This window comes from Egretta garzetta, unplaced genomic scaffold (genome assembly GCF_000687185.1).
Source record: "Egretta garzetta isolate BGI_Z169 unplaced genomic scaffold, ASM68718v1 scaffold768, whole genome shotgun sequence".
NCBI lineage: Eukaryota > Metazoa > Chordata > Aves > Pelecaniformes > Ardeidae > Egretta > Egretta garzetta.
Genome location: NW_009260594.1, coordinates 240,713 through 266,897, shown reverse-complemented (window position 1 = coordinate 266,897; position 26,185 = coordinate 240,713). Strand labels below are relative to the sequence as shown.

General features: G+C 36.7%; 1 protein-coding gene across 7 annotated transcripts in view; it reads left to right on the top strand.

Annotated features, from left to right (window-relative positions):
- The window catches only part of EPS15 (epidermal growth factor receptor pathway substrate 15), a 70,898-nt gene extending 49,322 nt beyond the window's left edge, over nt 1-21,576 (top strand). For 2 of the 7 annotated variants that reach the window (XM_035900194.1, XM_035900193.1), the window contains 12 exons: nt 3,818-3,979; nt 4,532-4,729; nt 6,676-6,873; nt 7,426-7,503; nt 7,870-7,957; nt 9,324-9,359; nt 10,228-10,364; nt 11,950-12,019; nt 13,251-13,327; nt 13,832-13,994; nt 17,035-17,213; nt 19,105-21,574. In XM_035900194.1, coding sequence (XP_035756087.1) covers nt 3,818-3,979; nt 4,532-4,729; nt 6,676-6,873; nt 7,426-7,503; nt 7,870-7,957; nt 9,324-9,359; nt 10,228-10,364; nt 11,950-12,019; nt 13,251-13,327; nt 13,832-13,994; nt 17,035-17,213; nt 19,105-19,251 — 1,533 coding nt within the window. In that variant the 3' untranslated portion in view covers nt 19,252-21,574. Of the gene's footprint in view, nt 1-3,817; nt 3,980-4,531; nt 4,730-6,675; nt 6,874-7,425; nt 7,504-7,869; nt 7,958-9,323; nt 9,360-10,227; nt 10,365-11,949; nt 12,020-13,250; nt 13,328-13,831; nt 13,995-17,034; nt 17,214-17,770; nt 17,822-19,104 lie in introns of all 7 variants that reach the window. The other 5 variants (XM_009644632.2, XM_035900196.1, XM_035900195.1 and 2 more) reach the window with 5 other exon arrangements.
- Nucleotides 21,577-26,185: the final 4,609 nt, after the last annotated feature.

Sequence of the window (26,185 nt, the reverse complement as noted above, 5' to 3'; positions counted from 1 at the left end):
AGCAGTCATTCCCTTCCCCACTCTGCAGATTGCCTGGTTTTGCACATAGGATGATTTTGTTGTTGTGTGTTCTGGAATCTGTGTGTGTTCATGTGAAGGTTGAGTTCTCTGGTGCCTTTGCACAAAAGGCATATAAAGCTAAATAAAAACCTTACCTTTAATGTTACGGTATTAGTGTCATCTGCATATGTTTAGAGTTTGATGGTCAACGGCATCACAGAATAGATTAAGTCCTTGTATCTAGAGCAGTAATGTTGGAAGCAACTGTCTCAGGTCCTTAACCTCGTAGTGATCACAGAAGCTATTTGTCCCTTGTTAAATATAGTTGCAGAGCTCTGTCAGTCTGCAGAGGAGGAACAGTCTATTACTGGCTTGTCAGAAAAATGAGAAACCATCAGGATCAAACAGGATATGGCAGGAGCATTTATTTAAGCTGGTGGCCATTTATCTCTGGTCTCTCTCTTGCTCCTGAATGTTGGAGGACCTGCGTGTCTCAGGAAACTTTCTGGAACTTGAGAGAATGGTGGTGACACACTAAGAATATCTTTACATCATGCTTTTTGTCTTCTGGTTTTATTCTAATGGTGATATTGCTAAAGGTGGTGTACAAAACCAGGGTGTTCTAATCTGCCAATTTGGATCAAGCTAGTTTCATGGCATCACACTCCAGGGTTTCCGATACCACAATTACTTCCATGGACACAAATTATAATCTTAAACATAACCATGGCCTGTGATGGGTCGGACTGATTTGTGTGAGAGGAGGGAAAGAATGACATTTTTTCTTTTATAAAATAATTTATATACTATATAAATAGCAAAGACATAAAAAGAGTTGGAGGGAAAACATGGCGTACAGCTCTTTATTAGCAAAGATTAGGGGGTGTTTTTTCTTGAAAAGTTATGGACAGAGCAACAAAGATCAAGAGACTTCTAAGGCACCATTTCCTTAACTTATTCTGTGACTGGATTAGCATTTTCCTATAAAAATGGGAGTAATAAACTCATATATGAAATGTTGTTCTTGGCAGTAGAGAACTTTGTTAATGTGTAACTAAAATATTAGTTTTTTCACCACATACCATGTGGCATCTGAAAGTGCCTTTACCTGGCTGTACTCTTGCTCCATCATCACCAGCCTGCTCTTCTAGACACAGATGTTGAAGGACAGTGTGCCTCAGCAGCTAGACACTGCCTCAAGCAATGGGCTTTTGGGCACACTCCCGAGACTCATCTTCCGTCTAGCATTTCACATGTATAGGCACGGTTTATCAGTCTACTTGCTAAGACTCTGAAATAAGCAGCGATTCTCCTGACTTTCCTGACAGTTACCGCATGTTCCATAGAATTTTATTGACATGAAGTAAAAAGGTCTATGTTTTGCTTTTCAGTGGGGCACTGAAACTTTCTAAAGAAATTTTTAGAACAAACGCATGTAACTTCTGAACACAGCATAATATATGTTTGCATCGATCGGGGAAAAAAATGTAACTGCATGTGAGACACTGCTTCAGAGAAGAGGGCAGAGGATAGGTATTTTGGGACTGTGGCCTTCCGAGTAGTCCAGAATGTTTCTGGCCTTCTCTTCTAGCCTGTTGGTCTCCTTGTTGGCCTGGGTTTTCTTAAACACATTTATGCTCTGAGTATCTCACTCATTGTATTTTCCAGCATTGTATTTTTACTGTTCTTGGTTTGTTGCAGTGCACCAAAGCCATTAGAAAGTCAGTGAAGTTTAACTTTTCTCTGCTGTTTTAGGCTTAATGGTTCTGAGCACATGAATCCTTGGTGAAGTACAGACTGGCAAGCTATTAAATCTGTTGTCTATCTGTGAAAATACAGATCTCTAGATTTTCCTTGTCCTACACTACATTAGCATGGAGAGTTATAATGATTGTAAACCTAATACAAGGATTACAATTACCATGAAAGTTCTATTTTGTGCCACCTCAGATATGTTAATGGTTTTCATATAGAATTGCATTCATTGCTTGAACATTAAGATGCTGCTTTGCCACTGAGGGTGTTCTTTGAAATCGAAGCTTAATTGATTAACTTCATGAAGATGTATCTTTGAGTATTACCCCCAGTTCTGTGTATTGTATCTACTCCAGCCTTTAATTTTGGAGTGGTTATGTGAACATGTTTGGGTTTTGGTTTTGTCTGTAGGGTTTTTTCGTTCTTTTGGGAGCCATCAGGCTTAGTCAGGTCTCTTCAGTGCTTCTCTACTGCCATGTCTAGGACAGACATTGGGATTCAAGGAACAGTAGTGAGAGTGGAGGTGATCTGTATTGTGTGTATGTGAATTCTTGCTTCCTTTTGGAGAAAGGAGACTGAAATCTCTTTAAGCCGTTACTTTTTTCCCCCCTTGCTTGTGTCAGCTGATGCTTTCTTTTCAAAGCGTTGTAAAAAATGAATGGATCAAGAGTGTCCCAATTATCCAAGTCAGTAGATGCTGCAAGAGCTTTTTGTGTGCACGCTGGTTTGTCTTTAATAGATTAGAAATAACCAGTAATTCACCTAGTCTGACTGATGCACATCAGTCTTATACCCTTTACTGAACTTCAAATTTGATGTTGGGGGGTTCGTGTGGTTTTTTTGGTGTTTTGTGTGTTGTTTTGTTTGGGGTCCCCACCCAAAAAAAGCATCTATGTTGTTTCTTTAGGTAGTGTTCCAGTTGTCTTGAGGTTACCTATTTCCCTAGCATATGACTGCTGTACCATATGCCTTTCTATTTCTGTCTGGCTTTTCTGTCCTGATCATCTGGAGGTGTTAGCACACATGGATGAACTATCTCCCTCACCAAAAAAAACCCCCTAACAAAATGCCTCTAAAAAGGACAACAGGATTTTAGCTTAGAGTAGTGCATGAATGTATGATCTAATCAGAAATTCACATCAGCTTGTTTTCTTTTCCTCTTTAATTTTCTTCTATATCTATTCATTTTTTACTGTTGTTCATGATTCTTCCTTCAATTACCATTTTTATCTGAGAGGCTGCAATCTTCTCTTTTCATCTAATACTCTCCCTTTTGTATTAATCCTTTTTTATCTCCCTGTATTATCTCTTCCTTTTGACTTTGATTTTTTCTTCGTCCTAAATTCTTTTGACTTTTTTTTTAATGTTATCTCTGCAGTTTGTTGAAATATAACCTTTCCTATTGCTCAGAAATGAACTGATTATCATACTTAATGTACTCAGAACACAAGGTTCATACTTGCTGCTGTTCATAAATTAAAAGATGCCATATTGTTGTGTATGGAATGTGCATTTCTTGAACAGTACCGTTACATGGAAAGTAAGTTTTTGGCTGTTTTTTGGAAAATTGGAGACAGGGAGGGTCTAGAAGGAGTGCACTGGTTTGGTTCTTTACCAGGTTGCTAAAGCAAGTTCCTAATTTTGGTCATGTGTTTTTGAAGCGGGAAGGAGCAGAATAAAGAATCTTTTTTATTAAGGAACTCAGCAAAACATATTGCTAAAACATAGGACAGAGACAATGTAGCAGCCTGAATACAGACAACTTCTAAATTCAAAATGAAACCCTAAACTCCATGTAAAACAGTTAATCTTTGTGTTGATACACGGTCTTCAATATTTCAGTGAGATTCTTCTTACTAAAGAAAAGGAAAGAAAGAGCAAATCATCTAACTATTTTTATGTCTTAAAATTAGAATTTGAGAATACTTGCTTGTCTGATATAAATACTAGCTTTTGAAAGGTAATTTGTTGATACTTTGAAATCTGAGTTAGTTTATACTGCAGAATTTAGTGGTTAGGAGGAGAGAGGGAACAAATGCAAAGCTAATCTGTTTTACTACAGGATCTACAAGATGAAGTAAAGCGGGAGAGCAGTAATCTGCAAAAGCTGCAAGCTCAGAAACAGGAAGCGCAGGAAATCCTTAATGATCTTGATGAGCAGAAGGCCAAGTTGGAAGAGCAACTTAATGACATCAGGCAGAAGTGTGCAGAGGAGGCCCATTTGGTAAGGTCTAGTGGCTAAGGCCTTTGAAAGAACTCAGCCTTGCAGTGTTACAGTTGTTGGGGTAGGAGAAAAAACTTTAATGAATAAACAGTCTGAGTGTCCAGATTTTGTGACCAACAGAATAGGAAATATGGCACTCATTTCAGTGACCTCTTGATTTAGTATCAGTGTGTCAACAAATATACTGAGATATACAAATGAGGTTAAGTGCAAACAAGTAATACAAAATTCTAATTCAATATAAGTGTAATTAGAAGCACTAATTACTGGGACTGATTTCTTAGTAGTTAAAAAAAATCATGGTTATGTAGATATTTCATAAAGCTGTAGTATTTCTTTAACATCTAAAACGATATTTCAGTATTAGAAACAGCTAGAATACTATGACCTTATTGAGACCAATAGGGAATTAACCTTTCATTCAAGTATGATCTATAATCTCTGCAATAGCTATGAGGTTTTTACCTTTTCTGGTCATAAATGCAGAGTATTTGGATGTGTTTGGAAGTGGGTTTTTTTGATTTGACTTTGAAATATTTGTTCATGCTCTAGATTGCCATGCTGAAGGCTGAAATAACAAGTCAGGAATCAAAGATTTCAGCATATGAAGATGAACTGTCCAAAGCTCAAGAGGAGCTGAGTCGCCTGCAGCAAGAAACTGCAGAGCTTGAGCATTGCATAGAGTCTGGGAAAGCACAGCTGGGACCTCTTCAGCAACATCTGCAGGATTCACAACAGGAAATCAATTCAGTAAGGCAGTGTGAAAGACCAAAAAAAAAAAAAAATTTTTTTTTAGCTGACAACCTTTAATGTGTTTTTTTTTTTCTTAAGGGGAAGGTGTTTTCTTCATTGTTTGCTCCTGTCTTTAGTTGCTTATGAACGTGTTCTGTGCTAGTAGTTGTTAGGATTCTTAGAGGCTGACTCAAGTCACTCAAGGTACTTCATGACTTTTCTCCAAGTTTTGTTAATAAAAAGGGATTAATTTATTATATTTCATAAATAATTTGTCTTATATAACAAATGAAAAATGGATAATGCATGTTTAAATTCTATATGTCCAGTAGTTATTTGAGCTTTCTTCCTCAGCTGTGGCCTGGGGCATGCTCTCACTATTCTTTAATCGATGTGAAGTCTGTATAAAATGACTAACATTTACTTAGTGCATTGTTAAAGGGGGAAAGTGAGGTGAGTGTAAGAATAAGTTGGATTGAGAAGCAGAGACATGGCTGCACTGGTTTTTAAGCACAGAACTGTACTTTGAGGTGTCTGCTGTTATGTTAAAGGAACACTTCTATCTCCTATTCGTACTCACTGATTTATTAATTATTCAGTGATGGGCTTGCTTGCACACCCTTTCCTCATCGTTGTTCTTCTCTGACTTGCCAGCCGTCTAATACATTAGCCAGAGCAACATCATTATCAAGTTAAAAACAAAGCAAAAAGCCTTCCTATTAGCTTCAAACCCTAGAAATGGCTGCTTTAGGGGTTGGTAATTTCACACAATTCATGTCTATAGCTTGTTAACAATTTTTTTTTTTTAAGACTTCCACTGCTAGTGTTCATGCAAGAACACTTTCTTCTCTTGAAGAGCCTTATAATGTATTCGTAACTTTTAAATTTGGCTTTGAGGTTTAGAAACAAAGTAGTAAACAAATGGATTTTCCATTGTTTCATCACAGGTAGAGAGAAGCTTGTGCTATTTCAATATTACTACACTAGCAAGAGGTACCTGTGATGAACAGATTTGAGGCTGATAATAAAAGTGGTTATGCTTGACTGTACTACAAATGGGCTTTTTTATAGGTTTTATATTAGTACTCCTGATTTTATTGCTCTTGGCTCACAAATAGTGAACAATAGGTGCTTTATGCAAGGTTATCTAATGGTTGGTCTGAGGTCAGTGTATTTGAAAGACACCTGGTGTTGCCTTCGCTGCCACATGCCTTGTGACATGTGCAAGGCAATGAAAACTCTATTAGGTGACTGACCTAGCAGAAATCAGTGCAATTTAGACACCTAAATATCTGAACTATGTTCATCCTTTTGCATAATCTGCCAAATCCAAGAATTCAGTCATAACTGGCAGGTCGGTTGTAAATGTTTGCTCTGAGGCACTGCATTAAGCATATTGCTGAAATAATAACATGTTGGGTGTAACTGTCTGCTTAGGAAGATATACTGTGGATTTTGTAGACTTCAAAAGTCATGTGGGAGAAGATAATGAATCTTCCTGGAAGATGAGAATTCTGATAAAGCAGCCTTTTTAATTTAGAGTTTAAGGCAATTGCAAATGCATAATTAAAAAAAAGCAACCAATAATAACAACAAAAAAACCACAAACAAAACCAACCAAACAAACAAAAAAAAACCAAAACCTGAAAACTGCATCTCTTCTTATGAGTTTGAGTAGAAACAAAGCAACAAGTCTCAATGTTGCCAGTTATGCAGTCTGCTTTCTTTGCAGGAGAATGTTCTCAGGTCTGTCCTTCAACTACATTACATCTCTTCTAAATCAGATTTGTGCTTATCTCTCAAATTTCACCCTTTGATTGAAAGAACATGAGTTTTATAACATTTGCTTTTGAAAATAAGAATTTCAGACATATAACTTCCATCCTATATTTAAGAGGGGATGATCATGTACTAGCTTCTGTCTACTGCCATGCTGATGCATATACATTTACTTCTGTTTACAGGTGCAGACAAAACTTCTTGAGCTGAAAGAATTGGAAAATAGCCAATTTAGTGGGCACTGTCAGCCACATAATACACTTGTTAATGGAACTGCGGATCATTCTAGTCTTAGCAACAGCAGCAGTGAAACTGCTAACCTTAATGAGAATGCTGAAAGGGAAAGTATAGCAGAAGATGAACAGATAAACAGTGTGTCTCCAGTGAGTAGTGTTTTGCCTGCTTGATCATGATGTAATGCAGCTGTGAAGTTGGAATAAGTTAAGAATGTATCAAGATTGATTATGTTTTTAAACACTTGCACAAGTGAAATTTCAGGGTGTTATTCTGAGGGACTGTGTTTCAGCAATCTGAAAGTTGATAAGCAGAAAAGGAGGCAATTTTAGCTTGGCTGGAAAGTGGCAATAAAAATCTTTCTGTATTTGTTTCCAAAGCAAAATATCATAAATTGAAAAGTAGAATTAACATTAAAGGAGAGCAGCTGTCTCCAGTTGGTGCAACAAGAATGGAGTAAGGAATAGTACAGAAAATCTAAAGCTGTCTTGCTTTAAATGTCCCTCCTTATGTCCCAGTAGATTCTTGATTTTTTTTAAACTTTCACAGGGTTTATGGAACACTTCAGTATGTTCTGTAATAAGCATGAACCTCTTGAAGTATCCTTTAGTATATTCTTTTAGCTATCTAATACTTAAAATTATATTCTGTAGTCTTCTATTTACTTATTTATGGTGAATTGCATTTATCCTTACGTGTAGATAAGGAACAGTCCTGAAACAACAGCCTCTCTTGTGGAAGAAGAGAAAGAGACCCCAGCTGCAACTATTACCAAAAAAGTGAGTTTGTTCAGATTTGGGGGAGGAAAAAGTAAATTAAATCCTGGTTAAACTGTTTCAGGCTTGCATCCTGTCACTTGCATCATGGTCATAGAAAAACAGAAATAAAATTGTCATCTCTTACTGTTTTTATTTAGAGTGTGATGTCATGAAAACATTTCATCTAGTATAGCAGGCAGGGTTTTTTTGAGAAATATTTTGATCTCCATTGATGAATTATGTAGAATTCTAGCTATTATTATTATTATTATCATCATCATCATCTTTAAGAAACTGCTAAATGGTAACACAAGATGACAGAAATGTTTTCTGTCCTGCATGTCTTAAAAATTGAATACCTTTCTCTGCTTCTTTTGCATTGTCCAGGAAGATCCATTCACTGAATCTCATCCATTGCCTGATCTAGTTTCTGAAGCCAGCTTAGAGTTCTTCCAGTCTGACCCTTTTGTTGGCAGTAAGTAAACTTTTCTAAGTGCAGATTTGCAGAAACAGGTCTTGTATGAACACATCTCAGACTAATCTTCACCTTGGAACTGCTCTTTATAGAATAAATGTTGGAGGTGTTTGAGTGACAGGAGTGTGGAGCCAGTAGCATTACAAAAATAGAAATGAGAGTTCCAGGATGTTTCTCCTTCCTTCATCTGGACTTTCTAATTAGCTGTGAAAACTGCATCTTTCCCTCGCCACTCTTCCTGATTACCTCTCTTACCTCCCACCCCCCCTAATTTGCAGCACAGATCCACAAACAGATCAACTGAGGGTTCAGTGAGCTGTGGTGTGGGGAGGGTGTGGGTGGTTGAGAATGAATGGCTGTGGCCTACTTATGGTGAGTTTGGCACTCAGGAAAAGGTAATGTGGAACTGCACCATCTGTTCGTCTTGTGGAAGTGCTATGCTTTATTTTAAGAACTTGCCACTTACGAATGCTGTTGCTCTGATTTTATTCTTCTATGTTGGAAGAAGTGATCTGTCTGTATGGAGCCACTTGGAGAAGGGGAGTTAATTTGGATTAACTGCTGCAGCAGCTGTTTTCAGCCACATTAATATGATTTTACATGCTTTCAGAGTCAATGTGGTCTAATCAATTTAGCTCATATTGCTTGAAAAGGAAAATAAGCTAAATGTTTCACATCACTTGGCTTCTGAAAGAATGTCAGTGCAGATTTAATACTTCCAATGAATGAATTATACTAATTTAAAACATCTTGAATGTTTCGGTGTAGATATAGCTTGATTTTTATTTATGTTGAAGTGATTCTACTTAAAGCACATGACGCAGCCTTTCTTTCAGAGGAGAAAGGTATGTCTCTTACTAGCCAAACTTTTGGGCTTTGTGTGCTCAGTAAGTTCAGGGCTAGATACCTACAGCTAAGAGACAGTATATCTGTGTCTCTCTGATGTACATGAGGGAGTGGAACTGATGCAATTGAGACCACGCATCTAGTACAGAAATGGACACTTAGGAGCTACCACCTGTGACACCTGTCAGAATTATCAAAAGTGGGACTGAGCTTCTATCAGTAGTTAGCCTGGATTGCCATGGTAGTAAATACTGCATAATGTGGGTGTTTACTGACAGTAGCCAAAAGAAATGCATCTGAGATGGCAGCTTTTGTGTGTGTTTCATGCTGGTAGTGAGCTACGTGATGAATATTTGCTTCATCTAATACTAACTCTTGTAGTTCCACTGAAAACAGTGAAACTATTCCTCTGAGTGAGAGTTGCTTAAATTCTAGCTGTAGAAACGAGTTTGTATGCAAAAGACTTCTACTCAATACCTGCTTTGTGATAAAAAGCTACAAGTCACTTTTTTTTAAACAGGTGATCCCTTCAAAGATGACCCTTTTGGGAAAATTGGTAAGTAAGTTTGTAACTTTTAATGTGTTTGTTTTTCTAAACAAATCCTGGGGAAAAGTGTCACCACCACCTTCAGCACAAAAAAGGTGGAAGTGACCCAAAAAGTCACTGTAGGATGGATATATAGCAGCAGCAGCAGCTGGCCAGTTGTGTTAAAGCTTTTCAGAGAAGCCCATTGTTAGTAAACTTCTCTCTTGCTGTTGGATGTCTCCTTAGCTGGGATTTAAGTATGTGAAAGTGGTGAACAGAAGGCCCCACACTCTTGCTGCTTGTTTTATATGCAAAGTAGTAAGACTGTACTCTTTTAGAAGCTTTCAACTTAGCAACTTTCTTTAGCACTAAATGTTGACAAAGGTGGGAAGTCTTTATTTAGACTGGCTGTATAGGCAACACCATTGTGTTATTTGCTTGGTGTCCTGAATGGAGTTACTGGTGACAAAAAAGCAAAATGGCCAGTAGAAAGGCTATAGCAAAATAGCATTGTGCACCAAGTGCTAAATACGAAAACGTTAATGGTGTTTGGGGAGTGAAGGAGAGAAGGGTGAAAGAGTTCTGAAAAACATTAGGTTTTGTAAAATGCTTCATTTTTCAGGAGGCTTGGTTAAAGAACCTGTATGCTCAGATGATTCTGGAACTGAACTACTGGCACCATCCAAAGTTTTCATGATGTGCAGAAAATGTTGGCTTTTCTAATGTTTTGAATCACAGAATACAAATTAGTCACAGATTAATTTCATACTTCAAAGATCCTTTGTCTTAAATAAGTGTTACCTTCTTGCAGTATGAGAAAAGCAATATCGTGTTTAGTTTTTAAGCTATCAAGCTAAGTAAAGCTACCAGAAATGTTAATGAGATGTTTACTTTTCAGATCCTTTTGGTGGTGATCCCTTCAAAGGCTCAGATCCTTTTGCAGCTGACTGTTTTTTCAAACAATCCTCCACTGATCCTTTCGTGACTGCTGGCTGTGATCCATTTAGCACTGCAGACAACAGTAATAATATCACAGTAAGTTTGATAGCATACCTTTTACTTCTCTATATGATTTGGACAAAATAACCTATTTTGTACATTCGGACAGGCCTTAAAATGCTGATATTCAGAAATCATATAGATAAAAGGTTACCTCTTATCCCGTGGCTCTGTCTTGTCTTTTGTGTGTGTGTCCTATTTTCTAGAAATAGTCCAAGATGAAATAGAAGTAAAAATAAAAACATTTTTAAAATGTTTCAGTGTGGAGCTTCATGGCTCTACAGATGAGAAAATTTGAGAATAATGAACTGAGCTCTATTGGTAGCAGGTGGAATTTACTAAACATTGGAAGAAACCCGAGATTAATCTCACCAGGTTGAGACACTTGATTTTTGCCTCCAAAGCTTATAGGATCAATACATATGTTCTATATCCTATCTGAAATCTGATGTAGTATGAGGTTTCCCCTCTGAAACGTCAAGTTGCTCTATAGATGTATGTTTTTGGGGATTGTTGTGGTCTTTTTAATAAAAGTCACTGAAGCCCTCTCATAATGTGGAGATTCTTACTAAATGTACCTCTTTCAGGTGTACTTAAGTGTAACTTTTTAGCTGTTCACATTATAACTGAGCAGGTATTGATTAGTCTTGAGCCTATAATAAGGTAGAGTTGGGCACAAAACCTTCTCTGATGTACAATAGAACTTGATGAAGATGAGGTAATATTTAGGACTGAAAACAAATGCTTAATCTAAGAAGATGAAATTCTTCATGTTATAACTTTGTCTCCATCTTTTTGCCTGTGTCCTTTCCTTATCAGTGCTGCTTCTGTTCATGCCTTGCTTCTAATTGTTTGCGTACAAAATACATGTATACATATATAAAAATTAAAGATACATGTGGATTAGGAAGTCAGGTGGCTATAGAGTGTGCCTGAGGTGAACCCACAACAGCCAAGATAGCGAGAAATCACTGCACCTAACAATGGTGTTCTAGTCCTTCCACATGGTGTGCACATTATGCAGATCTCAAGGTCTTATTATGCGCCACAGCCTACACCTCCAACCTTAAAAAATTAGTTTTCTATGGTCTTCAATACTTAATCAGCACACTGTCCTTTGCCAAGTCTTAATATTCTAATATAACTAATTCTTGGTCATATTACTGTCTGATAATGAGAGAAGTACAGAAGAGAAAAAAATTTAAAAGGGGTCAGAGCTGTGGTGTGAGATTAGCGTATGATTCTTGAGATCTGTATTTCTGAACTGAAGTTATGCATTCATCCTAAATGCTTTACCGAACCTTTGTGGTGTTGATATCTTGTAGTTATATTTTCCTGATTGTAGACATCTGAGAGCAAAATGAGTGTTAGATATCCTTAAACTTTGTATTAGTGGTTACCAAGTATGTTGCACAGTGTGCCTTTTTTCCATCCTTTGAAAGTATGAATCATTGTTCTGAGGAGTTTCTGTTAACAGGCCTCTTTACTAATGCTGATTAAAGCTACATCCAAAATACTTTATCTTAAAACTTCTAAACTCAAATAGTGATTGTATTCTTAGAATGAGTAATCTCTTAAGCTGAAAAACAAATTTCCCTCCAAAGGAATTGTTTTATTTTAGACAGACATATCGAAGAAGAATGACCCTTTTGCTCCTGGTGGAACAACTGTTACTGCATCAAATGATCTAGGTAAAAGTAGACTATAAACATCAGACTACTTGGGGTTTATTTTTATTTGGTTTTGCTTATTTTTCTTTCCAGTCTTTCCACTGAATTTGTGGTGGAGCATTTTAGGGGTTTCCTACATTTTCTGAATTTTCCTATAAAGTGTGACATAAAGTGCAAGTTTGCAGGGTTGTATTTTTATAAAACAAAACTGTCTCATTATCTTTAGTGCGTATCACTGAGGACTGATTCTGCAAAAATGTTCCTCTGCCTTACCTAAAACTGGTGAAATATCTTGATCTAAGTGTTTGGACTATTTGTGCAAATTATAGTTTGTACTGCTACCCATTAGGGTTGTTTTTAGATATTTCATGTTACTTTCTAAGTAACATACAAGATAGCTTTGTATTACGAGAGGAGATGTGGGGTAGAATAACCACTTCATGAAGAATTTTTACTGTTAAAAGTTTGCTCCTTTTTGTTTTTCTCTGACTCTCCCTCATCTGAGGGTTAAAGGTGTTTTAGGGAAGACTCTAATCTGTTATTTTCCCACGTTGCACTGACAAGTGGCAATCCAAAACATGAATCCACGGGTGATTTAGTATTGTAAACCTGTTCAGTTTAATTGTTGGGGAAAAAATGCCATTTTCTGGAGACGCAGAAGTGAATATTGGTAATGACAGTGCCCTTCTTGCTTTATAGTACAATAGGAGTGTTTATATATTTTGAGGCATACGAGAATGAAAGGGTACCGTTGAATTAGGTTGAGATAATATGAGGTTTAGATATTTTATTCTACAAGTGGGCCTACAGTCAGAAGTGAGCTCTTGTTCATGTTCTTATATATATATAGATGTGTATATATATATTAAAAACCTATTTATATATAAGTATATATATTTATGGGTGTAGGCACACAAAAAAAACCCCTCTGTGTGTATGTGTATCTCAGTAGAACATCCAGTAGTATGGTTATTTGATACTTTCAGTGGATTTTAACTTTTTTTTTTTTTAATGTAGGAAAGCAGAATACCGGTATTTCTCTTGAATTATTCCTTGTTCAGAATTATTATTCTTAATCGAAAGTTGACAAGCTACTTAATAACTTTAAGTGCCCACCTCATAAAATACTTCACTTGAATTAGCCTCTCTGCAAAATATGGAACAGTTGCTTTTTTGTTGTGGGATTTTTTCTCAGTCTCTTTCATATTTAACTTTTAATCTCATTCTGTTTGCTTGATTTGTGTCTATTCAGCTGCAGACCCCTTTGCCTCTCTGTTTGGAAATGAATCCTTTGAAAGTGGCTTTGCTGACTTTAGCACGCTGTCAAAGGTAATATGAAGCTACTGTCACTCATAGAAAATGCATGAAACTCTGCAGTGACAAGATGTAGCTTACTCTCTCTACAACAGTTTCATTACAGTTTTGCCACTACTAAAAATTTATAATGGCTGACTTTCTTGAAAAAGAGGTCTTTATCATAAATTGTCCTGCAATTCCATTGTGAAGAATGCAGTGTAATCTTTGTGGCTTTATAAGTATTTTCTGTATATTTGAAGTGATGATATAATTTTTTTTTAATTTGCTGAGTTTAACAGCAAGTGTATTACTTTTGCATGTGTAGCTACACTCAACTTTATATTGCTGTACACACTAACCATTCCTGGTTATTTTTTTTATTTTCAATCTCCATGTGAATGATGTGTTTAAAAACAAAAAGAAGTATTTTCTTTTTGTCTTAGTCCAAACTTCCAGTTCTAAGTATTGAAAAGAAGGTATAGTAGTAGTAGTAGAATTGCACTGAATATGTGTGTGTTGCTGTTTTCTTTGTTGAAGGCCAACAATGAGGATCCCTTTAGTGCTTCCACATCAGGTTCTGTCAACAATGTGATCATAACTAAAAACTTATTCGAGGAACCACCAGCTAAAAATGAGGATGTTCCTCCTGCGTTGCCCCCTAAAACAGGAACCCCCACGAGGCCCTGTCCACCACCACCTGGTAAGAGCTGATACTGAGATATTAGTAATTAGCTGCTTCAGTATTGGCTGTGGGACAATAATTATGAGGGATGGTGAAGTGTCTGAATTTAGAATGACTGAGCAAGATGTGAAACAAGTCTGTTCCTGATCCATTGGTGGCTTCCTCAGGATTAAATTTTGCATGGTATTTGGGATCATTGTTTTTTGAAGAGAGAAAGTATTTAGAAAACCGGAAAAAGTAGAATTATTACAAGTATCTGCAAGAACACAGCATGGCTGCAAATTTAAGTGGTTACTAATGTGATACATTGTGAATCTTGCATTAAATTTTGCTTAAAGTGAGAATTCAGTGTGTTTTATCCATTGCAAAACCTCTGGTGTTAATGCAAAATGAATTAAATAGGGTTAAATGACTCTCACATATTCAAATTAACTTTTTCCAGGTGGCCTTGCCATGGGTCTGTAGTAGTAAACTTAGCCAATGTAATAAACCCAAGTTTCCTGTGCTCTTTTCTGTTCAGTGATAGCCAAGTCCTCTGGTCTGCCCCATAATACAAACCACCCTGCTTTCCAGAAAAGGTCATGATTATCAAAGATAACACCTTCGTATGGTTGCAAGAAGCCCATGTTACAACAGACTCCTCACACTCAATTTTTTTTCCATAGATTGGAAAATATATTACTAGTATTCCTTTTTAAGTTTCTGTCATTTGTTTCATTTTCTTTAAAAACTACTGCATAATTTTTTCACTATTACACTATACAGATGAATCTTAAGGTGTTTTGGTAAACTGTGTAGCATGAAACTTAAACATGTATTCATCTTTTTCCTCAAAAGAAAGGGAACACAGTAAATGTAGGATTATTAATACTAAAGTTTAAACTCAAGTGTTTAATTTTAATGTTGATTTGAGATCTGGTTTATGCTCATGCCTTGCAAGTAATCAGTTTCATTGTAAATAACGTGAAAACAGTGGACATGACAAGTGATGATAATTTTAATGTTTGATAATTTTCTCTTGTGGTGGTTCTTATTTAAAACAAAAAAGGATTTCTGACTTCATTGTATGGGAGTGGCTATGATGTGGTGTACAGATCTGCTTTTAGAATGCAAGCTGCTAGTGGTGAAAGAGCAGCCTCCATATCAATTAGGTGACTAGAAAAAGTAGCCTATTTTGATCTGCACTATTAAAAATGATACGGCAGTTATCTTGATAATCGTTCCCAATAAATTGTTTTCCTAATGGAAATAAAAACTGTAGATACTTAGGTGTATTTGTTTTTAATTACTCCCTTGGTCTGATTCAAAACAAAGCAATGCTTTTTCAAGCAAATACCCCAAAATTTTTCTCTTAACTCATCATGTTACTGGAAAGCGTGCAGAAGGGCTGTTTGCTTGCCTCTGAAATCCACTGCCTTTCTAGATACTGATAAACACCCTCATTTAATGATTTTTGGGGGCAGATTTGGAGATTGTATATTTCATATTCTTATTAATCCTTCCCATATAGAAATAAAATTCCCTAGATGTCATTTGAACCTATTCCAGAGAAGGGCAACAAAGCTGGTGCAGGGTCTAGAGCACAAGTCCTATGAGGGAGCAGCTGAGGGAACTGGGATTGTTTAGCCTGGAGAAAAGGAAGCTCAGGGGGGACACCTTCATGCTCTCTACAACTACCTAAAAGGAGATTGTAGCCAGGTGGGGGTCAGTTTCTTATCCCAAGTAACAAGTGATAGGACAAGAGGAAATGGCCTCAAGTTGTGCCAGAACAGGTTTAGATTGGATACAAGGAAAAATTTCTTCCCTGAAAGGGTCATCAAGCATTGGAACAGGCTGCCCAGGGAAGTGGTTGAGTCCCAATCCCTGGAGGTGTTTCAAAGATGGGTAGATGTGGTGCTTATGGACATGGTTTAGTGGTGGACTTGGCAGTGCTAGGTTAATGGTTGGACTCTGATCTTAAAGGTTTTTTCCAGCCTAAATGATTCTATGATTCTGTTTCTCCCACATTATTCAAGAAATAGAGATGCACGTTTGGCAGTAATAGAACATCATCAGTGAGTGAGTGCTATCATGGCAAGGTTATCTGCAAAGTGTCTCAATAAATCATATATTCCTGAGGGGGTATTCTCTAAATCATTGCCAAATCAGAATCTCTCTTGGTCTATGAAAGAATTTTAGACTAACTTGCAAAAGTGATATGCAAAATAATAGCACTTTGGTTCAATTCTGCAGTTTAAAATGGCAACAGAAGCAAGTTTTAAAATATGGCCATTGTAAGTGTTGAACCACTTGCAGAACCCGCTAGTTGAATTCAAGAAACTGCAATGAAACCTTTCCTGTAAGCAGTAACATATGGAGAGAACGGTGGGATGAAATTCAGCTCAACTATTCTTGGAAGTACTTGGGTTAATGTCCTCAAAGGTGTTGAAAGCTGACTGGGGTTAAGCTGAAAAAAGAACAAGATAAGTGGGGGCTTGTACCCGATTCTGTTGTATCTGCAGCTACTTAGGCAAGGATTAACAAAGTAGTTAAGCCTGTGATTGCTTGTTATCATACTCCTTCATTCTGATAGTTTAAAAACTACATAAATTCTAGGTGTTAGCATAGTGAGAGTGTTTTGAAGACTTAAAAATATGTTTCTGGTCTCTGAATGAAATTGTGTTAGCTTGATCCAAGCAAATAATAAAAGAGCGTTGCTGGAATGACCACGGACAGTTGATAAGCAGAAGAAAAAAAAAATACTGTGCTGATAGAATTAGGGGCTCACAACTGTTAGAAATTCTCTTCCCAAAATAGTTAATTAGTACATAACTCTGTTCTTGAATCATTAACATACATGTGTTCCTTTTTACCTCATTACCCTTTAAGAAACTATGGACCATACCCTCATTTTTTTTTTTAAAATTGGCAACCCTTCCTCTGAAATCACTACAACTCCACTAGTTTACTAGAAGAGGTTGCATTCCAAGCAGCTTTTGAATTTGTGGGGTGGTGGTTTTTTTTTTGGCATGTTATTACCTGCTATCCTAAATTCATTTTAAATTCATTTTAATCTAAGGGAAAAGACCTATCAATCAAATAGACTCTTCAGATTCCTTTAAACCGAGCGATCCATTTCAGCCTTTCCCCACCCCAGACATTCCCAAAGAACAAGAAGCAGATCTATTCTGTGATCCATTTGCTCCCACCAGCATCAGTAAAGAGGCTGACCCCAACAATTTTGCAAACTTCAGTACTGTGAGTAAACACTTTTTACATTTGTTTCAGTATGACAGCTTTGAATTGTTCACACTGAAGTCTTTAGTCTCATGTAAAATATTAAAACATATCCCATGTACAAAAGGGATATAATTTCCAGTTAAAACAGTATTTACATTTAGTTTACAGCTGAGGCTTTCCTGAAACGAAATACTGCAAAATGTTGTAGTTAACATTTAAATTGCATTGCTTTTATGAGTTTTTTCATGGAGGCCTCCTAGCTTTTAGAAAATAGGACTTTTTAGATATCTATGTTCTAGGGATTATCCATTTTATCAGAGCATGCAGCAGATTTAAATTATGTATCTATAACAGGCACACCATTAACTATCCAATTAAAAGTAAAGCAAAAGGTGTGATTTTAATTTAGCTGTCACTAAACTGTTTGGTCATAATTTCAATGTACTGAAATACTGATTAACAGCCTCATAACGATGTATGTTAATGAAATATAATTTGGTGGATTTTGAATGCCTAGTAAATTCCAGACTTATGTACAATGAAGTAAAAGTTAGTAAGTGTCTCTTTATAACCAGAATCCATTTCATAGAAGTCGTGGTGTCCAAGCAGTAGAAGCAAATCTAAAGGTTTGTGCATGCCTATATATATTTTCTTTTGAGCTTTTGCAAATGGGAGTTTTGAAAGGCATCATCTCACTTTCAAGCTTGATACCTGTTAAATGCAATTCGCATTTACAGTATCTTGATCATACTGCTTTTTTATTTTCAGGCCTAATAAACTATGTGCTAGATTGAAGTAAACTGAGGATTGACAGGCTCTCAAAATTGACTTGCACCTGTTTGATGTGTCTTGTAGCATGATAATTTCTGAATTCCTGCTATTGATCACTGGTATTAGTTAGAGGGACCAAGAAGCCAGTTTGGAGGAGAGAGTGTAAAATGCGGAGGGAAAAGCAAAAATGTTCATTAATTTTATGAAGGAAAAAGTATTCTTTTCCAGCTGCAATTACTGAAAATACTAAGTGAACTATGGAAAAAACTCAGGCTTTTCTACATTTATTTCCCAAAGAAGCATCTCAAAGCAGAAACTAGCTGGAGTATGATAACACTTTGAGACTTAACATCGGGACATTCATGAAGACATGGGCTTCACCTACCTCTTAGCTTTTCTGCATGCTGACTAGAAACAAACTTTAGCATAATCTTTTGTATTTTAAGATAATACCCTTAACTGTCTCTGACTTATAATCATTGTACCACAGAAATTTAGTTCACATTCTGTTCACATCAATGTACATGGAAAAAATCTGTTCAGTTTCTTTTTCTTCTTTCTCTTGTATCACACTGACTTTTCCCTGTATTACTACTAGGCTTCTAACTGTACAGTTACCTTATTTTGCTCCTTCTTGGCAGAAGTATCTTTCATCTGCACAATTAAAAACAGTCATTCTACAGCTAATTTTTGCAGTCAGTGTCACCTGTAAAAAACATCCCTAATGAAAGTAGGGTAAATCAGGATGTCCCACAGTGTGGCTAGGGATGGGTTTTGTAAATGTTCACATGACTTATTCAAAATTTTTCTTAGAGACGGGTATGTATCCAAAGTAGTCTGAATTTAAATTAGAGTAATTTGTGCTCCGTAACTTTTTTGAAGCGTGATACTGAATTTTGAAACATGGCATATTTCATAAAAATACATCAGTTGGATGGCTTCAATGCAGTTCTTAAGAGTTAAACCTTAGACTAAGCTAATCTTAATAGCATATAAAATTAAAAAGCAAGTAATATTTAAAGACTAGAATATATGCAATATTTCGTAAAACTGTAATTGTCCCTTAAACCAAGGACTTGGACAGTATTAGTTATCATTGTATTATTAATCTGGTTTATTTTGTCTTTTACAAATGCAGTATTCTACTGAGGAAGACATGATTGAATGGGCTAAGAGGGAAAGTGAAAGAGAAGAGAAAGAAAGATTGGCAAGGCTAAAACAGCAAGAGCAAGAAGACTTGGAACTGGCTATTGCACTTAGTAAATCTGAAATATCAGAAGCATGAAGTCTATAATAAGATTGTCTTATGTCAACTGTTTTGTCCCTTTTACTGAATGCGTAACCTATTTAAATGTTAATCAGAAAATGCATATATACAAGAAACTACGAAAGGTTTTAAATTTCTGAAAGTGGTGTGAATGTTTCTGCTAAATTCAATCCTTTTGGTTATTGTTTGAATAACTGTTAAGTTTAGCATTCAATTTATCTCAAGTTTTCAGGAGAACAAATTACTTTTCCCAGCTGTAAGCAAATCAGTTTAAAATGCAGATAGTGAGATTGTAGTTTGACTGCAATCTGTCAGCAGTTGGTAATTGAGCATAAAGTGAACATAGCAATTATTCTGTCATGGCTGACTGTCTCCCATCAAGCAGTTAGTCATTTGAAACCTTTTATCCTTCTAAAGAGATTTTAGTAACGCCAGAGTTGTGGAGTGCTTTATTTTATGTGTATGCATATAGATTTTTCTATTCATTGAAGATTCTGCGTTTGGATTTGAAAAAACAGTCTTCATGGAGTCTAAGAAAGATTTGTGTCTTTCTGAAATCTTTTAATACTTTTCTTGCATGGTCATAGGTTTTAAGTCAGACCTGTTATTTTGTTTTATAAAGCAATTAAGTTGAAGATTCATGTGCATTTGCTGTTGGCCACAATGACTGTCAAATTTGAAACCCCACTGCTATTTGAGCCACTTCGGCCTGTGAAATATGCAGTTGAACTGGCAACTTAGTAAGTTCAATTTGAAATAGGATTGGGAATAGAAAGAAAAAACAGGTAGTCTGATTTTTTTTTTCTTAACCGTAGTTGTTTTCTGTGTATGTAATTTATTGAACGCCAACTGATAGTTGCACCTTAAACTGAATTATTTCTTTATGGTCACTGAGTCAGAGTAGGATTGATAGAATGTTAATGAAAATAACTTAATGAAAGTAACTTATTGTTCATTTTGAAACAACTCTATTCTGGAGAATCAGTTTCATGAAAATAAATCCAGAAAAAATAATCTTTTGCCCTATTCTAAGAAAAATGGATGGCAGCAGCATAAACATCAAGAGATTTTTTTCCTTGCACTTTTAACCTGTGGTATTTCTGTTGAGGAAATTGAAGTTTCAGCACACAGCACTGGGGGAGAAAAGGGGAGAACTCAGCCATGCTTCAGTATATTTAAGCTCTTCCCATTACCAATCAATGCTGCTGTTGCACAATTTTTGAGGGAAGTTTTCAATTTTTCAGGAAAAATGGGTAACCTGACTGGGATAGGTTTTCTTTTGCACTGGGAAATGAGCATATAAACACCTGCTCAAAAAAAGTAACTTAAAATTTTGCAAGTATTAAATAGTCATATCTATACATCTTTGTAATGAGTGTACACTAATCTTGCAAATCATATACTTAACTGGATTACATAGTTTCTTATCTTTTGTTAAAAATGTATACTCAGTGGACCAACACGATATTATATGTATATATTATATATATATTCCTGCTTTCCTTTATGGAATTTGAAGTTTTGAGTCATTTGATGTTACATTTCATGTTACTGACTCTGACTATAGTACTTTTACTCGGACTACCAACAAACCACTGCTGTGAGCTAAATGGCATTACTTTATGAAGTTTTAACTGTTTTTTTTTTTTAAAAAAAAAAAAAATCTTGTTCAGGTGGGATTAGCCTCTATTTATAGACTTCCCTTTTGTTTAAAAATTCTAACAATAGCCTGTAATTATGAAGAAATAAAGTTTAAGTACATAAGTGTGAACTGTTTGCCTATTTTTTCAAGAGGGTGCTGTGAGCTGTAAAGCAATGTGTGAATGTAATGTAAACAATACAAAGTGTTGTGATTGTAGTCTGATGAGAGCAGGTTAATTTTCAGAGAAAAAAGTTGCCTGAATCTTGAGGTTAGATGAAGTGCACACTAATCCCAGCTGTCACTTGCTTCATTAGGAGTTGTGGCAGCTTGAAAGAAAACTCAGGCTACTTTTGTCCAAGGATTTTTGCCTGCACAAGGGTTGCAGAGCCAAAATGTTTAGGTACTTAAAATTTATCCGTGAAGATATGGAAGCATTGTCTACTGACTGCTGTCAACATACAGAGCTTCAGAGATCTTTAGTTTGACCCAGCATGTATGATTCTTCTAAATATGTCTGTCAGCATAATGTCTCCCATTATGTCAAGGCATAGACTGGTTGGTCAGAGGTTTAGGAGTTCCAGCCACCTTTTACATGCATCTTTGATCCTTTTGTTACAGTAGTGCTAGGTTTTAATATAGTCATCTCTTTGCCCATTTTCTTTTAATGAGACATCAGCTGGATTAGGCAACTTAATATCTTCATTAATTTTATCAGGTTCACACACATTCTTGAGGCTATTTGAAACCTTCTGCAGGCTATCCTTTTTTTTTTAGGGTGCTGTGAGCTGTAAAGCAATGTGTGAATGTAATGTAAACAATACAAAGTGTTGTGATTGTAGTCTGATGAGAGCAGGTTAATTTTCAGAGAAAAAAGTTGCCTGAATCTTGAGGTTAGATGAAGTGCACACTAATCCCAGCTGTCACTTGCTTCATTAGGAGTTGTGGCAGCTTGAAAGAAAACTCAGGCTACTTTTGTCCAAGGATTTTTGCCTGCACAAGGGTTGCAGAGCCAAAATGTTTAGGTACTTAAAATTTATCCGTGAAGATATGGAAGCATTGTCTACTGACTGCTGTCAACATACAGAGCTTCAGAGATCTTTAGTTTGACCCAGCATGTATGATTCTTCTAAATATGTCTGTCAGCATAATGTCTCCCATTATGTCAAGGCATAGACTGGTTGGTCAGAGGTTTAGGAGTTCCAGCCACCTTTTACATGCATCTTTGATCCTTTTGTTACAGTAGTGCTAGGTTTTAATATAGTCATCTCTTTGCCCATTTTCTTTTAATGAGACATCAGCTGGATTAGGCAACTTAATATCTTCATTAATTTTATCAGGTTCACACACATTCTTGAGGCTATTTGAAACCTTCTGCAGGCTATCCTTTTTTTTTTCCCCTTTTAAGTCCCCTGCCAAGTTTCCATCTTGGGTGCACTTTGCCTCTGATTTTGCTGCTTTCAATCCTCTCTCCCCTCCAGACTGTGTGCAGTGACGAGAGAATACTGACCCTTCTACTTAATACTTAAAAGCTCTTGTGTTCAACCTCAGAATTGGACTTACCAGTTTCTTTGGTTCACGTGGACTTCCTTGCCATCTTTTGCCACCTGATGTACCTGCTGTGTCACCTCTTCACAGAAATAGCAGCCAGCTGTCAGAACCATGTTGCCTACTGTTGTTTCCCCACTAACTTCTCAACAGTTTCATTTAGCTACTTAAATTTAAATTGACTGTTTCAGAATTTGAATATTGAGCAAAATTACAACTTTAGTATTGGAATGTTTTAGTCATGCTTTAGCCTGAATCTTCAAAGTGATTATATGTATGGATGTGCAACCTCCTGTTTTTGCAATACAGATAACATAGTATTTTTAGATGATAATGGTTTTAGATGGTATAGAGCATACAGGTTTCATTCATAAAAGTAACATCTGTTCAAAACATTGGCAGCTAAAGTCAAATGTCTTCTCTTTATGGGATTCTGTATTGTGTCAGTGAATACTCTTGGTTGGCTTTCAGATGCATCCATTTTTTTATCAAAAGAGGGAAGAGGATTTGTTTGCCTTGTGCAATTATAAAACATAAGGCAATGTCAAATTAAAAGCATGTAGTCAACAGTTTGTACTGTAGACTGTAATGTTCCCAAACTGAAGCTCTTTCCTGATGCAAGTTTGAAACTTACCCTTTTGGTAGGTAGAGTGGAGCTTTAGTTACCTACACAAGTGCTATTGAACCCTTGAACTCTCTGCAGAATAACTTGTATGTTGTCTTCCTTGTTGGCAGCAAGGTGTAGGTATTAAAATTTAAACGTGGGAGAGAAGGGGGAAGCAAAACAAGTCTCTGAAGCGGTGGCTAAGGGTACAGCTGCCAGCTGGGGAGAGACAGGCTTTCCGAGCCTGTAGCACCTAAGCCTTGGTGCAACAACCAAACAGTCTTCACATCTTTCCACCCTAACAATATCTCAGCTATTCACAGTAGCAGTCACACTCTCATGCTACCAAAACAGCGAGAAAGCTTGTGTTTCCAGGGAGCTCTGAGGCTAAAATGAAGGCAGCTGCTGTCTGCACTCATTGCAGGACTAACTCAGTACCCATGCAGGGAGGGAAGACAGCATAATGTTAAGGAATTTCTTCTGTGGAGAAAAGTCAGGGAGGGAAAAAAAGAAAGTAAAAATGTTTTCCTCTTGTACTTACAGACAGATAGATTGTTGTGGGGTTTTGTGGGAAGCTTCACAGAAAATTCTGGCCCGTGTCTGTTATCCCAGGAAGGATGGAAAGGAACTTTTAATTTGTCAGGTGACAAGCCATCAAGTCCAGGTCAGTAATATCCTGAAACAGAAGTCATTTTTATTCACAATCTGTTTTAAGAAACACAAATAACAACCAAAAAAAAAAACATAATACCAGCTGCATTTCCATTTCTTGCTGAAAATACTTAAAAATTCCTGTTTTGCTAAAATTGAGAGCTCTATTGCTGCTAGAGTTAGATTTTTATACCGAAAACAAAAAGCAGGTGATCAGGTAGCTAGCTGATAAGAGGGGAAAAATGCTGCATTGTCTGGATGTGTATTCAAGACATCAGGATGTTGTTTCTAGTTATCTCTTGCTGATTTATTAAATGATTTTGGACAAACCACTTCTTAATGCTAATCTGTTTCCTGTTTCTAAATGACAATGGGTCTGATAGTGTATTACGTAACTGCTGTAATTTAGAAAGACAATCTTCTGCAGAGTAAAAGGAATTTTATCCCATTTTACTTGTGTGGATCCTGTAGGTAGGAGAGATGTTATAAGGTGTTTTCTCTGTTAGGATGAGCCGCCGGTTGCACTCCAGGGCTATACAAATAACTGGAAATAGATTAAGAATTTGATAGAAGTGCTGCTTTGAACAAGGTATTTGCTTGAGGATCTAGTTTGCTGGTAATATGGGGTGAAATTCTTACCTTTGACTTCAGAGGTCTGTCCCAGCTGGCGTTGGCCAGCAAGAGATCCTTGTAAGACTGACTGCAAACTGTCAGCTTTCTCGGGTTTGTACCTGACAGTGCCCAAGTCAATAAAAGGATTCATCCTGATCCACGTACTCAGACTGATTTTCCGGTGTGAACAGATTCAATATTTATTCTGTTGAGACTATGTAGCATTGAACTTCTTATATTCAAAGCCAAAAGGTCTTGTTTTTCACAGAACACAGTCTCTCTTGAGGTGTTACATGAACAGGTGTGGTCACTTACACAGAAAAAACTAATTTTGAAAGGCTTAATCGATTTTTAGGTAAAATCCTTCTTGTAGGTTTTGGGTTTTTTTTTTTTTTTTTTAATACGTACCTGAAGCTCTATTAACACCTTATTCTTAAATGCTCTTCTGTAATACAGACTAGGGGCTTGGAGTTCTAAACAGTTCTGAGGAGTTTCGAGCATGAATCCAATTTTGGGGCCACATCCAGTAATAACTTTTACTGAATAAATAACTCCATTGATGTTCAAACCAATGACACAGAATCCTAAAAACCGGATATAAAAGTATTAGCTGAATGTTAGAGCTGTAGATTTAAATGCTTTAATTTTCCTTAATATGCTATCAATTTATCTTAAAATATTTATTTTACTGTCAGATATCAAAATCACAACTGTTCTGTTCGTGGACATACAATAATATGCTCAGGAGAATAACTAATTTGAACTGCAGTTAAGCTAATGATGCAAATTTGTCCTTCTGTTTTAGCTTTTTCAACTTTGTCCCTAAAACATGTAAGTTCTAAAAGTTGCCTGGGTGGAGCACAGGGGTGGTTATGAGTAGAAATGTTCTTTAGGTTAAATGCGACTGACTGTTGAAAATGGGCTGTATCTAAAGTGCAGAACTGTATGGGAAAGCCCCTCTTCATTACGAAAGCTGTGAGCTGGAATGTACAGGCTTCACAATTTAAAAACCTAAATGTATGTAACAGGTATTTTACACTGAAAAAAGTTGTTTTGTATCTGTACCAAAATAGCTCTGTCAACGTGCTTGTCACTACTCCTTACAACATCCCTCGTTAATCTAACCGTTTGATTTAGCTAAGGCAATCGTGACTTTTTGCCTCATGTCAGACTAAAGAATCGTGCTCCCACGGATCAAATGCGCTCTCCTCGGTTGTCTGAGCTTCCTCTCCAACAGCTGCACCCCGTGCGCTGCAGCGTGAGGCAGGCCTGCCGCCTACCTCCCGTTCCACACGTCACGAACCGCATTGTTGGTGTTCAGCTAATAAATTCTTTCTTTTTTTAACCTTATACACCCACTGTTGTCATTAACGTGCCCATTGTTTCTTTATGTCAACCGAGTCCTTCTGTTTGTCCTGCCGCTCCCTCTGCTGTGTATACCTTTGCCTTCTTTCCCCCTGTTCACTTCCTTCCACAAACTCCTTTGTTAATCTCTGGTCATCCCTGTAAACCTGAAGCTGCATGGTTGATATGATTATAACACGTGAATGGCCAAAAGAAAACAATTTTTCAGGATTGCATATCTATTAGCAATTCAATTGCGTTAGCTCTTTCTGACTCTGTACTTTATTTTAAATAATTTGTCCATAAACTGATACATTTGGAATGCCAGCGCTGTTGGGCGTTACGCCTTTTGTACCATTAACTGACCATTGGGTTTTGGGGTAGAGGGCTCTGCCCAGGCAGACGCTTTCTTGGGAGCAGGCTCTTACAAAGGTGTAGGCTAATACAAAACTCGGCCAAACATGAATTATATTTTCCTCCTGCTTTTTCTCAAGAGGAATTCACGACTCCGACTGCAGCACCTAACAGTAACAACAACGCACGGCTTCCCCTCT